At 45.4% G+C, this 14,340-nt stretch overlaps 1 protein-coding gene across 6 annotated transcripts in view; it reads left to right on the top strand.

Annotated features, from left to right (window-relative positions):
* The window catches only part of LOC309523546 (H(+)/Cl(-) exchange transporter 5-like), a 37,706-nt gene that overhangs the window by 21,954 nt on the left and 1,412 nt on the right, over positions 1–14,340 (top strand). For 5 of the 6 annotated variants that reach the window (XM_082207419.1, XM_082207422.1, XM_082207421.1 and 2 more), the window contains 8 exons: positions 3,218–3,424; positions 8,319–8,399; positions 8,927–9,156; positions 10,067–10,376; positions 10,630–10,816; positions 12,296–12,700; positions 12,890–13,106; positions 13,557–13,900. In XM_082207419.1, coding sequence (XP_082063545.1) covers positions 3,218–3,424; positions 8,319–8,399; positions 8,927–9,156; positions 10,067–10,376; positions 10,630–10,816; positions 12,296–12,700; positions 12,890–13,106; positions 13,557–13,647 — 1,728 coding nt within the window. In that variant the 3' untranslated portion in view covers positions 13,648–13,900. Of the gene's footprint in view, positions 1–3,217; positions 3,425–8,318; positions 8,400–8,926; positions 9,157–10,066; positions 10,377–10,629; positions 10,817–12,295; positions 12,701–12,889; positions 13,107–13,556; positions 13,901–14,340 lie in introns of those variants that run through there. The other variant, XM_082207418.1, reaches the window with a different exon arrangement.

Raw genomic sequence — 14,340 nt, 5'->3', positions numbered from 1 at the left:
TTCAGTGATTGGACAGTTTGTATGCAAATGAAGGATCGAAAGTGACGTTCAGTGATTGGATAGTTTTAGAAAATGGCAACAGTTACATTGTTCTGGAGCTCTATATATGCAGGCTGACTGAGCTCCTCAGTTCTTTTTTTTTATAAGATATTTATTAAAGTTTTCAATATATTACAAAAAAACAACAAACAAACAAAGTAGAATCAAAAGAGAATACAAAGAATAAAAATAATTAACAGAGTAATGGAACAAGAAGGAGACAAACTGAAATTGCAGAGTTTTGAAAGATTGAAAGATAAGGTGAGAGATTGGCTCCATTATTATCAGATAATGGAGGTTTTTAAATTGGACAGGAAAATTGGCTTCCAGGTGGAAAAGTCAAAATTAGAAACAGAACTGTTAGAACCCAATACTAAGAACTTGTCAAGAATGTATAACTTGCTGTTGAAATGGAATACTCAGGATGAAACAGTGAAATCAGCTATGATAAAGTGGGCACAAGATATTGGTCATAACATTATGTTTGCTGACTGGGAACAGTTGTAGACCACCGGTATGAAATTTACGGCATGTAATGCCTTAAGAGATAATATTATGAAAATGATTTACAGGTGGTACATGACTCCAGTCAAGCTTGCAAAAATTTACCACTTGTCTGATAATAAATGTTGGAAATGTAAAGAAACTGAAGGTACCTGTTTCACCTTTGGTGGACATGCCCAAAGATTAAGGCTTTCTGGGAAATGATATATAATGAAATGCAAAAGGTATTTAAATGTACCTTCCTTAAGAAACCAGAGGCTTTTCTCCTGGGCATTGTCGGCCAATTGGTGCCAAAGAAAGACAGAACATTCTTTATGTATGCTACAACAGCAGCAAGAATACTCATCACAAAGTATTGGAAGACACAGGATCTACCCACCTTGGAAGAATGGCAGATGAAGGTGATAGACTACATGGGACTGGCAGAAATGACTGGCAGAATCCGAGACCAGGGAAAGGAGACGGCGGAAGAAGATTGGAAGAAATTCAAGAACTATCTTAAGAAACATTGTAAAATTAATGAGTGTTAGAATGATGCGGTTTTAGAAATTAAATGGATTACAGCTGTAAAGATTAAGTTAAAAGAAAAGAAAGGTCGACAATTAGATAAAATTAAGGGTGAGGATTTGCTGAACTGAATATTTGAAATTGGAATGCAGAAAGGGGAGGTACGAGGAGGTCGGGGAAGTAAGTTTTAAGAAAATAAGGATTTGAAATTATGCTTGTTTTTTCTTGTATGTGTGTTTGTTTGAATTGTTTTGTTTGTTTATATAATTTGTGAAAATTTAATAAATATTTTATAAAAATAATAATAATAATTAACAGAGTAAAAAGAAAAAGAAAAAAGCAAACCCCTTCCCACCGTGTAAAAAAGAAGAAAAAAGAAGAAAAAAATTCAATAAAAAGAAAACAAAAAGGGGCAAAAATACAAAAAACACTAACCTTTAAAAACCTTTATTTTCAGACCCTTAACTGTCATAGCCTTCTTTCTTAGACTTCCTCCTCCTCCCTTCCTTTGTATCTTAGTTATTAATTATCCCAGCAAATCCTTTCCATTCCAGGTTTCATAAAATTCTGTCATTACATTACCCTAGACTATTTTGATCTTATCTTTCTATAATAGAATAAACCTTAAAATTTAAAACTTAAGTCGTAACCTTACCAGCTTCTTATAATCATAATATTCTTTCATAATTCCTTAAGCATCTTTGCTAAAGCCAGGTAATTTCTTCCAACATTTTTTCTATCATCCATCAACTTTATAAAACATTCTAGTAATAAGAAAAAAAGAAAGGTACAAACAAATCCATTTTTTTCCAACGTCCCTTCCTCCTGGTTCCGGGTTTTGTCAGTCCTTATTCTCATCAGACTAGCCCATTAACCTGGTAGCCTTATGTCCGAGGCCCTCAAGTCACTTCCATGGCCCTTCCGCGGCTCTTCTTCATATTTGTAGCTGTAATTTCCCTTATCTCCTGCTCGTGGTAACTCCAGCTTGACAATGTCTCTTGCTCGCGGTAGGTCCAACTTGGCAATGTTTTTAACCCGTCTCGACAGATCAGACCCTTTTCCGTATTTGTCGGTGCATTCCATGTAGAATTTAAAAGCATGTTTCAAGGGCCCTTCAAAATTGAGAGCCCCCGTAGTCCCAAACATTTCGCAGCCCATTACCATATTTAAAAAGTCCAGAAATCCCAACATAGGGGGGGTCAATCCAGCCCCCCATTTCCAAACCACACCAAACTTTTCCTTTCCAGATCTGGCTTTTTCCAAATTCATTTGTACAATCCAAAAGATCATACTCCTGTTGGGTCTGTTCTGTCAAAACACACTCCTGATTTAATACCTGATTTAAAAGAGAGAAGAAGAAGAGTTTTGGATTTGATATCCCGCCTTTCACTCCCTTTAAGGAGTCTCAAAGCGGCTAACATTCTCCTTTCCCTTCCTCCCCCACAACAAACACTCTGTGAGGTGAGTGGGGCTGAGAGACTTCACAGAAGTGTGACTGGCCCAAGGTCACCCAGCAGCTGCATGTGGAGGAGCGGAGACTCAAACCCGGTTTCCCAGATTACGTGACTACCGCTCTTAACCACTACACCACACTGGCTCTCAAGCAGCGCTCTCTGGCAACGCTCTCTGGCAACAGCTATGCGGATTCGTTCCACGGAAATAGCGATTGACTCACAGCACCGCGCCGCTTCCCCCTCCTCACTTCGGAGCCCCTTAGTGGGCTCCTTAGCGGATTGGGGGGCGCTAGAGCTGCCCGCAGAGTCCCACAGTCACAGGCTTCATCCGCCTGTGATTTTAAAAGGGTCCCCGCTTCGCCGTAGCGGAGAAGACCCTGTTTACTGCGGAGCCAGTCCCTCCAGTTCAGAGTGAGTCCGCCATTGCCGGTGGCGCCACCCCGGAAGTCTCTGAGCTCCTAAGTTCAGTTCAGTTACAGCTTACAAATAAAGAGCTGCTTTGGAAGAATCACTGTGTCGTCTGATACAACTTAACAAAAAGGATGAATAAAAAATATATAAATAACATAAAGAATCATCATCCTAAAAATATAAACAGTAATCCTTTTATTCTTTGCACCCTGTCCCTCTGGCCATGCCGCCAATGCCCCTCCCTTCCTCCAGGCCTCGAGTGCAAATCCCCAAACTGACATTTCTCCCCCTCCCTTTTCCAGATCAAGACCATCCTGAGTGGCTTCATCATCCGCGGCTACCTAGGGAAGTGGACTCTGCTGGTCAAAACAGTCACTCTGGTCCTGGCCGTGGCCTCGGGGCTGAGCCTGGGCAAGGAGGGGCCCCTGGTCCACGTGGCCTGCTGCTGCGGGAACATCCTCTGCCACCTCTTCACCAAGTACCGGAAGAACGAAGCCAAGCGGAGAGAGGTGAGGGACCCCTGGGGCACGTGCAGAAATCCTCTGGTTGTCAATATTCACAGGTTACCAGCAGGGCCGAACCTTTGTGTAAATAGTGGATTGGATTCCTGAATCCAATCGGGATTCAGGCCTCATCATGGGACTGAAACTGCCTTGGTCGCGCTGGTTGATGATCTCCGGCGAGCTAGGGACAAAGGTGAGAGCTGTTTCCTAGTTCTACTGGATCTCTCAGCGGCCTTTGATACAATCGACCATAACATCCTTCTGGACCGTCTAGAGGGGCTGGGAGGTGGGGGTACAGTGGTTCCGCTCCTTCCTCCTGGGCCGTGTTCAGAAAGTGGTGGTGGGGGGAATGAGTGTTCAGACCCCTGGGCTCTCACTTGTGGGGTGCCTCTGGGTTCTGTCCTCTCCCCCATGCTTTTTAATATCTATATGAAGCCGCTGGGAGAGATCATCAGGGGGTTTGGACTGGATATCCATCAATATGCAGATGATACCCAGCTCTACCTCTCTTTCGAATCAGAACCAGTGAAGGCGGTGAAGGTCCTGTGTGAGTGCCTGGAGGTGGTTGGAGGATGGATGGCGGCTAATGGATTAAAGTTGAATCCTGACAAGACAGAAGTACTATTTTGGGGGGACAGGGGGCGGGCTGGTGTGGAGGACTCCCTGGTCCTGAATGGGGTAACTGTGCCCCTGAAGGACCAGGTGCGCAGCCTGGGAGTCATTTTGGACTCATAGCTGTCCATGGAGGCGCAGGTCAATTCTGTATCCAGGGCAGCTGTCTACCAACTCCAGCTGGTACGCAGGCTGAGACCCTACCTGCCCGCGGACTGTCTCGCCAGAGTGGTGCATGCTCTAGTTATCTCCAGCTTGGACTACTGCAATGCGCTCTACATGGGGCTACCTTTGAAGGTGACCCGGAAACTACAACTAATCCAGAATGCAGCAGCTAGACTGGTGACTGGGGGCGGCCGCCGAGACCACATAACACTGGTCTTGGAAGACCTACATTGGCTCCCAGTACGTTTCCGAGCACAATTCAAAGTGCTGGTGTTGACCTTTAAAGCCCTAAACGGCCTTGGCCCAGTATACCTGAAGGAGCGTCTCCACCCCCATCGTTCTGCCCGGACACTGAGGTCCAGCGCCGAGGGCCTTCTGGCGGTTCCCTCATTGCGAGAAGCAAAGCTACAGGGAACCAGGCAGAGGGCCTTCTCGGTGGTGGCGCCCACCCTGTGGAACGCCCTCCCATCAGATGTCAAAGCAATAAACAACTACCTGACATTCAGAAGACATCTTAAGGCAGCCCTGTTCAGGGAAGTTTTTAATGTGTGATATTTTAGTATATTTTTGGTTTCTATGGAAGCCGCCCAGAGTGTCGGGGGAAACCCAGCCAGATGGGCGGGGTACAAATAATAAATTATTATTATTATTATTATTATTATTATTATTATTATTATTATTATTGTGATTCCAGTGGTGATGAATGGATGGATGGATGGATGAAGCTTCACCTTCCGCTCAGTATTTGAATGAAGGAATGAAGCTTCACATTGCAGTCAAGCTATGAATGAATTGTGATAATAATAATAATAATAATAATAATAATAATAATAGTAATAATAATTATTATTATTATAATAAATATTATTTATTTATTTGTTTATTTATTTATTTATTTATTGCCCTTCTGAATGGCTTCCAACAAAATATTAAAATACAATAATGCATCAAACATTAAAAGCTTCCCTAAACAGGGCTGCCTTCAGATGTCTTCTAAAAGTCTGGTAGTTGTTTTTCTCTTTGACATCTGGTGGGAGGGTGTTCCACAGGGAGGGTGCCACTACTGAGTAACTTGGCTTCTCACAGTGAGGGAACTGCCAGAAGGCCCTCAGTGCTGGAACTCAGTTTCTGGGCTGAACGATGGGGATGGAGACGCTCCTTCAGATATACTGAACTGATGCCATTTAGGGCTTTCAGGCTAGGCACCAACACTTTGAATTGTGCTGGGAAACGTACTAGGAACCAGTGTAGGTCTTTCAAGACCGGTGTTATGTGGTCTCGGCAGCCACTCCCAGTCACCAGGCTAGCTGCCGCATTCTGGGCAAAGTCCTCTTTGCCGTCGCTACCGCCACTTGGTAGGCTCAACACTGAGCTCTAATGCGTGTCCGGTCAGATTCAGAATGAGTTATCTGCCGCCGGCGCTCTAGCCATCTCAGCGATGGTTTCATAGAATCATAGAATCATAGAATCATAGAGTTGGAAGAGACCACAAGGGCCATCGAGTCCAACCCCCTGCCAAGCAGGAAACACCATCAGAGCACTCCTGACATATGGTTGTCAAGCCTCTGCTTAAAGACCTCCAAAGTAGGAGACTCCACCACACTCCTTGGCAGCAAATTCCACCGTCGAACAGCTCTTACTGTCAGGAAGTTCTTCCTAATGTTTAGGTGGAATCTTCTTTCTTGTAGTTTGGATCCATTGCTCCGTGTCCGCTTCTCTGGAGCAGCAGAAAACAACCTTTCTCCCTCCTCTATGTGACATCCTTTTATATATTTGAACATGGCTATCATATCACCCCTTAACCTCCTCTTCTCCAGGCTAAACATGCCCAGCTCCCTTAGCCGTTCCTCATAAGGCATCGTTTCCAGGCCTTTGACCATTTTGGTTGCCCTCCTCTGGACACGTTCCAGTTTGTCAGTGTCCTTCTTGAATTGTGGTGCCCAGAACTGGACACAGTACTCCAGGTGTGGTCTGACCAGAGCAGAATACAGTGGCACTATTACTTCCCTTGATCTAGATGCTATACTCCTATTGATGCAGCCCAGAATTGCATTGGCTTTTTTAGCTGCCGCGTCACACTGTTGGCTCATGTCAAGTTTGTGGTCAACCAAGACTCCTAGATCCTTTTCACATGTACTGCTCTCAAGCCAGGTGTCACCCATCTTGTATTTGTGCCTCTCATTTTTTTTGCCCAAGTGCAATACTTTACATTTCTCCCTGTTAAAATTCATCTTGTTTATTTTTGCCCAGTTCTCTAATCTGTCAAGGTCATTTTGAAGTGTGATCCTGTCCTCTGGGGTGTTAGCCACCCCTCCCAGTTTGGTGTCATCTGCAAATTTGATCAGGATGCCCTTGAGTCCATCATCCAAGTCGTTGATAAAGATGTTGAATAAGACCGGGCCCAAGACAGAACCCTGTGGCACCCCACTAGTCACTCTTCTCCAGGATGAAGAGGAACCATTGATGAGCACCCTTTGGGTTCGGTCAGTCAGCCAGTTACAAATCCACTGAGTGGTAGCATAGTCAAGACCGCATTTTACCAGCTTCTTTACAAGAATATCATGGGGCACCTTGTCAAATGCCTTGCTGAAATCAAGGTAGGCTACATCCACTGCGTTCCCTTCATCTACCAGGCTTGTAATTCTGTCAAAAAACGAGATCAGGTTAGTCTGACATGACTTATTTTTCAGAAATCCATGCTGACTATTGGTGATCACAGCATTCCTTTGTAGGTGTTCACAGACTGTTTGCTTAATGATCTGCTCCAGAATCTTCCCTGCTATTGATGTCAGACTGACTGGGCGGTAATTATTTGGGTCCTCTCTTTTCCCCTTTTTGAAAATAGGGACAACATTTGCCCTCCTCCAGTCTGCCGGGACTTCGCCTGTTCTCCAGGAATTCTCAAAGATGACTGCCAGTGGTTCTGAGATCACATCTGCCAGTTCTTTTAATACTCTTGGATGCAGTTCATCTGGCCCTGGAGACTTGAATACATCTAAACTAGCCAAATATTCTTGTACTATCTCCTTAGTTTCATTGCCCTCGGGGCTCTCCGGGCTGCATGCAATCGGAGAGGGCGCTTCGGAGCCAAGCAGTTGATAGCCCTGGTTAACCCCGCATTCCAGCGGGCCACCAGGGAATCAGCCGAGAGGCCATCAACTTGGAATAAAACATCCCCTACCACTCTCTGGAAACCATTTGGATCCATTAAGTGAATGAATGAATCTTTATTTGCGTCAGCCATCGCCCATAGCAATAAAACAATGATATGATATACACTGATCTGATTCAGTGGTGATGCCAGCAAGGCAGACTACTGATTTAATGATGATTTCAATCATGATTCAAATATTTAAAAAGTCTGAAAAATTATGATTCCAAAGGCTTTCCCTGGTTGTTGATATTCCATAAAGAAACATTTCTGTAAAGAAAGGACTTGAATCCAGTCTGACAGATTGATTTCAGTCACTTGGATTCCAATCAAATCCACCCAGTCCATTCCCATTATCCAACCTGATCTATTCCTGCTCGTAAATACGCAAAACAATCTTATATACCGGGAAAGAAAATGTGCCCTTTTTAAAGAAAAATAAAAATGTATTAAATTTTCCATTTTAACTGTCAAATAATAACCCCATGAAAAATATTCCTAATTATAGGTAAAGGTAAAGGTACCCCTGCCCGTACGGGCCAGTCTTGACAGACTCTAGGGTTGTGCGCTCATCTCACTCTAGAGGCCGGGAGCCAGTGTTGTCCGCAGACACTTCCGGGGTCACGTGGCCAGTGTGACAAAGCTGCTCCGGCGAACCGGCACCAGAGCAGCACACGGAAACGCCATTTACCTTCCCGCTATAAAGCGGTCCCTATTTATCTACTTGCACTTAGGGGTGCTTTCGAACTGCTAGGTAGGCAGGAGCTGGGACCGAACGACGGGAGCTCACCCCGCCGCGGGGATTCGAACCGCCAACCATGCGATCGGCAAGTCCTAGGCGCTGAGGTTTTACTCACAGCGCCACCCACGTCCCATTCCTAATTATAATACAATCCAAAAGACCAATTTTTGATCCATTTTTATATCTTTGAACATTGGCCTCTTTTAACCTTCTCAACTTTCCTGATTTAGGTCCTGTCAGCCGCTGCAGCTGCTGGGGTCTCCGTGGCGTTCGGAGCTCCCATAGGAGGTGTCCTTTTCAGCCTGGAAGAGGTAATCAATCAATCAATCAATCAATCAGGTTGTTACGGTAAAACCTGATTTAAATTTATGGAAAATTTCATTTAATCTAAAAATGTTGCTAAAATTTTCTCTGCCCATCTGACTGCAACCCTGAGAAGCTTCCAACAACTTTTCTTCTTCTTCTTCATCTTCAAATTGTATGATGATTATATTAACATTATTATTCTTCATTATTAAATGTTATGATAATTATATTGACATTATCATTATCATATTTATTATTAAATTTTACGATGATTATATTCCTATTATTATTATTCATTATTAAATTGTATGATGATAATATTCGCATTATTCTTTTCTATCAAATGGTATGATAATTATATTATTTTATATATGATTATGTTAAAATTATGATGATTCATTATTCAATGGCATGACGATATTATATATTAATATATTAATAGTTATATAAAATAATCATTGTTTACAAGAACCAAGGACAAATTAAATTATAATTACATACTATTCTCATTTATACGACTCTATGATCCCAGGTCAGCTACTACTTCCCCTTGAAGACGCTCTGGCGCTCCTTCTTCGCTGCTCTGGTGGCCGCCTTCACCTTGCGCTCCATCAATCCCTTTGGCAACAGCCGCCTGGTCCTCTTCTATGTTGAGTTCCACGCCCCCTGGCACCTCCTCGAACTCGCGCCCTTTGTCCTGCTGGGCGTCTTCGGCGGGCTCTGGGGGGCTGCCTTCATCCGCGCCAACATCGCCTGGTGCAGGTGCGTGGGAAACCCCAGAATTAAAAACAATAATGCCACTTTTTCTGTGTGCCATTGCATGTCTCGTCTCGAGTGAACATGCACACGCATTCAGATTGCGCCCTGAGATAAACTTGACATGAGCCAACAGTGTGACGCGGTAGCTAAAAAAGCCAATGCAATTCTGGGCTGCATCAATAGGAGTATAGCATCTAGATCAAGGGAAGTAATAGTGCCACTGTATTCTGCTCTGGTCAGACCTCACCTGGAGTACTGTGTCCAGTTCTGGGCACCACAATTCAAGAAGGACACTGACAAACTGGAACGTGTCCACAGGAGGGCAACCAAAATGGTCAAAGGCCTGGAAACGATGCCTTATGAGGAAGGGAGCTGGGCATGTTTAGCCTGGAGAAGAGGAGGTTAAGGGGTGATATGATAGCCATGTTCAAATATATAAAAGGATGGCACATAGAGGAGGGAGAAAGGTTGTTTTCTGCTGCTCCAGAGAAGCGGACACGGAGCAATGGATCCAAACTACAAGAAAGAAGATTCCACCTAAACATTAGGAAGAACTTCCTGACAGTAAGAGCTGTTTGACAGTGGAATTTGCTGCCAAGGAGTGTGGTGGAGTCTCCTCCTTTGGAGGTCTTTAAGCAGAGGCTTGACAACCATATGTCAGGAGTGCTCTGATGGTGTTTCCTGCTTGGCAGGGGGTTGGACTCGATGGCCCTTGTGGTCTCTTCCAACTCTATGATTCTATGATTCTATGATAATATAAATTTTAATAATAATAATGTCATATTTCTTCTACATGCCATTGCATGTCTCTTCTTGAGTGAACATGCAGTGTATATTTCTGGGAAATTTAATTGAAAATTCCATTTAAAATTCTGGAAAATTAATTTACTTTTCCTGGATTTTCCCCCTGCAGGCGGCGTAAGACCACCCGGCTAGGCCACTATCCAGTGGCTGAGGTCCTGGTGGTGACGGCGGCCACAGCCGTCCTGGCCTTCCCTAACCAGTACACGCGCATGAGCACCAGCGAACTCATTTCGGAGCTCTTCAATGACTGCGGGCGCCTCGACTCCTCGCAGCTCTGTGACTACGTCCGCAATGGCACCCCCGGGGAGGGTGGGGGGCCCGACCGCCTAGCCGGCCCCAGGGTGCAAAGCGCCATGTGGCAGCTGGCACTGGCACTGGCCCTCAAGGGCGTCATCACAGTCTTCACCTTCGGGATGAAGGTGAGAGCCGGCCGGGCAGGTGTGGCGCCGAGATTGCACTGGGATTGCGTTGATTGTGCTCATATTTCGCTGGTTGTGCGCTGATTGTGTTGATATTGTGCTGATTGTGCTAATATTGCGCTGCTGCACATGCCTGGGGGGGTGCCGTGAACATTGCCTTCCCCCAAACCCCGATTCTGCTGGTGGGCTGGTGGTGGGTACAGCTGGGCACTACCTTTCCCAGACCACTGACCCCTCCCGCTTTCTCCTTCAGGTGCCCTCGGGGCTCTTCATCCCCAGCATGGCGGTGGGCGCCATCGTGGGGCGCCTGCTGGGCGTTGGCATGGAGCAGCTTGCCCTCCACCACCCTGACTGGGTGCTCTTCGAAGGCTGGTGCCAACCGGGCGCCGACTGCATCACCCCAGGCCTCTATGCCATGGTGGGTGCGGCCGCCTGCTTGGGTGAGTGGCGGCTGGAGTTATGCCTTGCTGGCATCCTCTTCATTTTGACAAGGAAGGTTTCCTTTTTGGAATTGTAAATTTTCTGTCTTTTTTTAGTTAAATAAAATTCATTTCAGTCGTGATTTGAATCAGTCAGGCTTGATTTAAATCCTTTCTTACAGAAAGATTCAGTCTTGTTGGCACAATCTTTCTTTTGGCAAGCAGCTAGAGGTTAAATCAGATTTAAATCAAAAACTTATCCGATTTAATTTTTTTACAATCTGATTTAAATTTTAAAAATAGTGTTAAATAAAAAAAACTGATTTGAATAGAAAAACCAAAATTGAAAAAATCTGATTTAAATTGAAAAATCCAGACTTAATTAGAAATATCAGATTTGAATCAAAAGGCCGATTTATATCAAATCCCATCAATTTTTTTTAAAAAACCCATTTAAATTTTTAAAAATCCCATTTAAATAAAAGAAATCCAACTTACCTGTATTTTTCGCTCTATAACACGCACCCGACCATAATACGCACGTAGTTTTTAGAGGAGGAAAACAAGAAAAAAAATATTCTAAACGAAACAGTGGATGTATGATTTTTGTGGTTCATGCTGTGGCCACAGACATGTGATCTGACAGTGAGTTTGAAGTAGCCCAATGCAAAAATCCTGAGGATCCATGTGGATCCGTGCTTTGTAACCACGTTTTAAGTGGGGAGGGAAGGAAAAGCACTCAAGGGACAAGGAGCATGTGTGGGGTGGGTGGAGAAGGATGCTGCTAATAATGAAGAAGAGGGCTTTGCTCCTTTAAAGCAAGCAGGCTCTGTTTTTCTCCCTCCTCCCCGCTCATCCCCAGCTTAGAAGCTGAAAAACTTTGCTGCTATTTAGCGAGCTGAGTGGGGAGGAGAGAGGGACAGAGAGCCTGCTTGCTTTAAAGGAAACAACCAGACAGGAGCCTGCTTTGCTCCTTTAAAGAAGCAGGCTCTCTGTCCCTCTCTCTTCCCCACTCAGCGGCTCTTCTCCCGCTTTGCTGTTTCAAAGCGAGCCACGGAGGAGGGAAAGAAGGAAACATGGATCCTCTGCTCACGACTGCAGCAGATCCCCCCCGCCACCCGTAGGCATTCCCTCCATAACACGCACAGACATTTCCCCTTACTTTCTTGGAGGAAAAAAGTGAGTGTTATGGTGCAAAAATACAGTAAATCAACAAAATCCCATTTAAATCGAGCAAAAAAATCCAATTTAAATGTTAAAAAACCCAATTTAAATGTTAAAAAACCCAATTTAAATTTTAAAAAACCATTTAAACCCACAAAACCCAAAAAGAAATCCAAATTAAATATTTAAGAATCTAATATAAATGTTTTAAAAGTCCAATTTAAAACAGAATTCAAATTTTAAAAATTTGATTTCATTTTTAATTTTAATTTTAAAAATTTGGTTTCATAATAATATTGATTTTAAATAATTGCCGGTTCATCTCCCCCCTTCCAGGCGGCGTCACCCGCATGACCGTCTCCCTGGTGGTCATCATGTTTGAGCTGACCGGCGGCCTGGAGTACATTGTCCCCCTCATGGCTGCTACCGTGACCAGCAAGTGGGTGGCCGACGCGGCAGCCGGGCGCCAGGGCATCTACGACTCCCACATCCGCCTCAACGGCTACCCCTTCCTCGAGGCTAAGGAGGAATTCACACACAAAACCCTGGCCGCCGACGCCATGCGCCCCCGCCGACCCGCCGACCCGCCTCTGACTGCTCTTCCGCAGGACGCCATGACCCTGGGAGACGTAGAGGGGGTGCTGGGTTCCACCGGCTACAGCGGGTACCCGGTAGTGCTCTCCCGGGAGTCACAGCGCCTGGTGGGCTTCGTGCTACGGAGGGACCTGCTCATCTCCATTGGTGAGGGGTTCGAGAAAGGTTAAGCCTCGCTGGCATTATCCTCTTCCTCTCAGTTTCTGGTCAAGGTCCAGGTTCGAATCCCCATTGGGATCGATTGAAACGCCAGCAAGGCGTTTCCATAAAAGGGGGGAATTTCAGTTGGCTGAGTTTTGCACCCGGACCAATCCTCTCTCTTTACCCCACCTCCAGAAAACGCCCGCCAGACCCAAGAGGGGATCGTGACCTCCTCAATGGTCTCCTTCTCCGACCACTCGCCCCCGCTGCCCCCGAACTCGCCACCCATCCTGAATCTGCGCCCCATCCTCGACCTCAGCCCCTTCACCGTCACTGACCACACACCCATGGAAATCGTGGTGGACATCTTCCGGAAGCTGGGCCTCCGACAGTGCCTGGTGACGCACAATGGGTGAGGCACCAGGTGCAAGACGGGTGTGCAATGGGTACGAGAGGTGTCAGGTGCAAGACAGGTGCTGGGTGTGAGAGATGATGGGTGTGACACATGCAGGTGTCGGGTGTGAGGGGTGCTGGGTTCAAGATACATTGGTGCTGGATGTGAGGGATGTGAGACACACGGGTGCTGGGTGCAAAAGATGCGGGTGCTGAGTGTGAGAGGTGCCAGGTGCGGGACATGTGAATGCTGGGTGTGAGGGGTGCCGGGTGCTAGAAACGTGGGTGCTGGGTGCGATATGGACAAGCAGAGGAAGGTTTTTCAGACCAGGGTGGATTGGATTTAAATTGAGTTTATTAAAATTAGTTTTCACCCACCCTGACCCCAGAATAGGGACCTCGCTGAAGACTTGAGTTTGAGAATTACACCACCATTCTCTTCCAAATTAACTGTTCTTTTCTTTTCTAGGAAACTCCTGGGAATCATCACCAAAAAGGATGTTTTGAAACACATCGCACAACTGGCTAATCAGGATCCAGATTCCATCCTTTTCAATTGAAAGCGGATTCGGGAGCCAGGTGCAAATGCCGTCTCCCACATGAACCTCTAGCCAAGATTCCTCTTGTTTTTCTTACGGAAAATCCAGATCAAGCAAATGATAATCATGTTTTCTTTCTTTCTTTCTTTTTCTACAAAATTGCACTATGAAAATTTGGCAGAGATTTTGCTTTCACTTGAAGAAGAAGAGACCTAATTGAATTTAGATTTTGGAAGCGAGATTCTGGGAAGGAATAAAGGAAATAAACTGGAAATAGATCTTGACAGCTTTCTCTTTTCATCCATATTCATAATATGGTGCCTTTGCCCTTTTCCAAAATGGCGCCCAAGCCTCCTCTGCCCACTCTCTGCTCATATTATGGCGCCTTTGCCCTCTTCCAAAATGGCACCCGTGCCTCCTCTGCCCACTTCACGTGGCAATTCCCGCTCATATGGTGCCTTTGTCCTTTTCCAAAATGGCGCCCGTGCCTCCTCTGCCCACTTAGGAACCGCCCTGTTCCATAATTGCCTCTGCCCACTTCTGAAAATTCCCTCATCTCTTGCTGCTAATCATAATGGCGCCTTTGCTTCAGCTTCAAAAATGGCCCCAGTGCCCTTGTCAAAGATGGCAGGTGTGCCTTCGGCTCTTGAAAGCCTTAGCTTCTGCCCTCACTTCCTTTGCCTGCTGCCCAAAGGGTGCCTTCCCTTTTCCAAT

The sequence above is a fragment of the Podarcis vaucheri genome, assembly GCF_965113315.1.
Source record: "Podarcis vaucheri genome assembly, chromosome: Z".
In the NCBI taxonomy this organism is placed as follows: domain Eukaryota; kingdom Metazoa; phylum Chordata; class Lepidosauria; order Squamata; family Lacertidae; genus Podarcis; species Podarcis vaucheri.
This window is presented reverse-complemented; position numbering and strand designations above follow the sequence as displayed.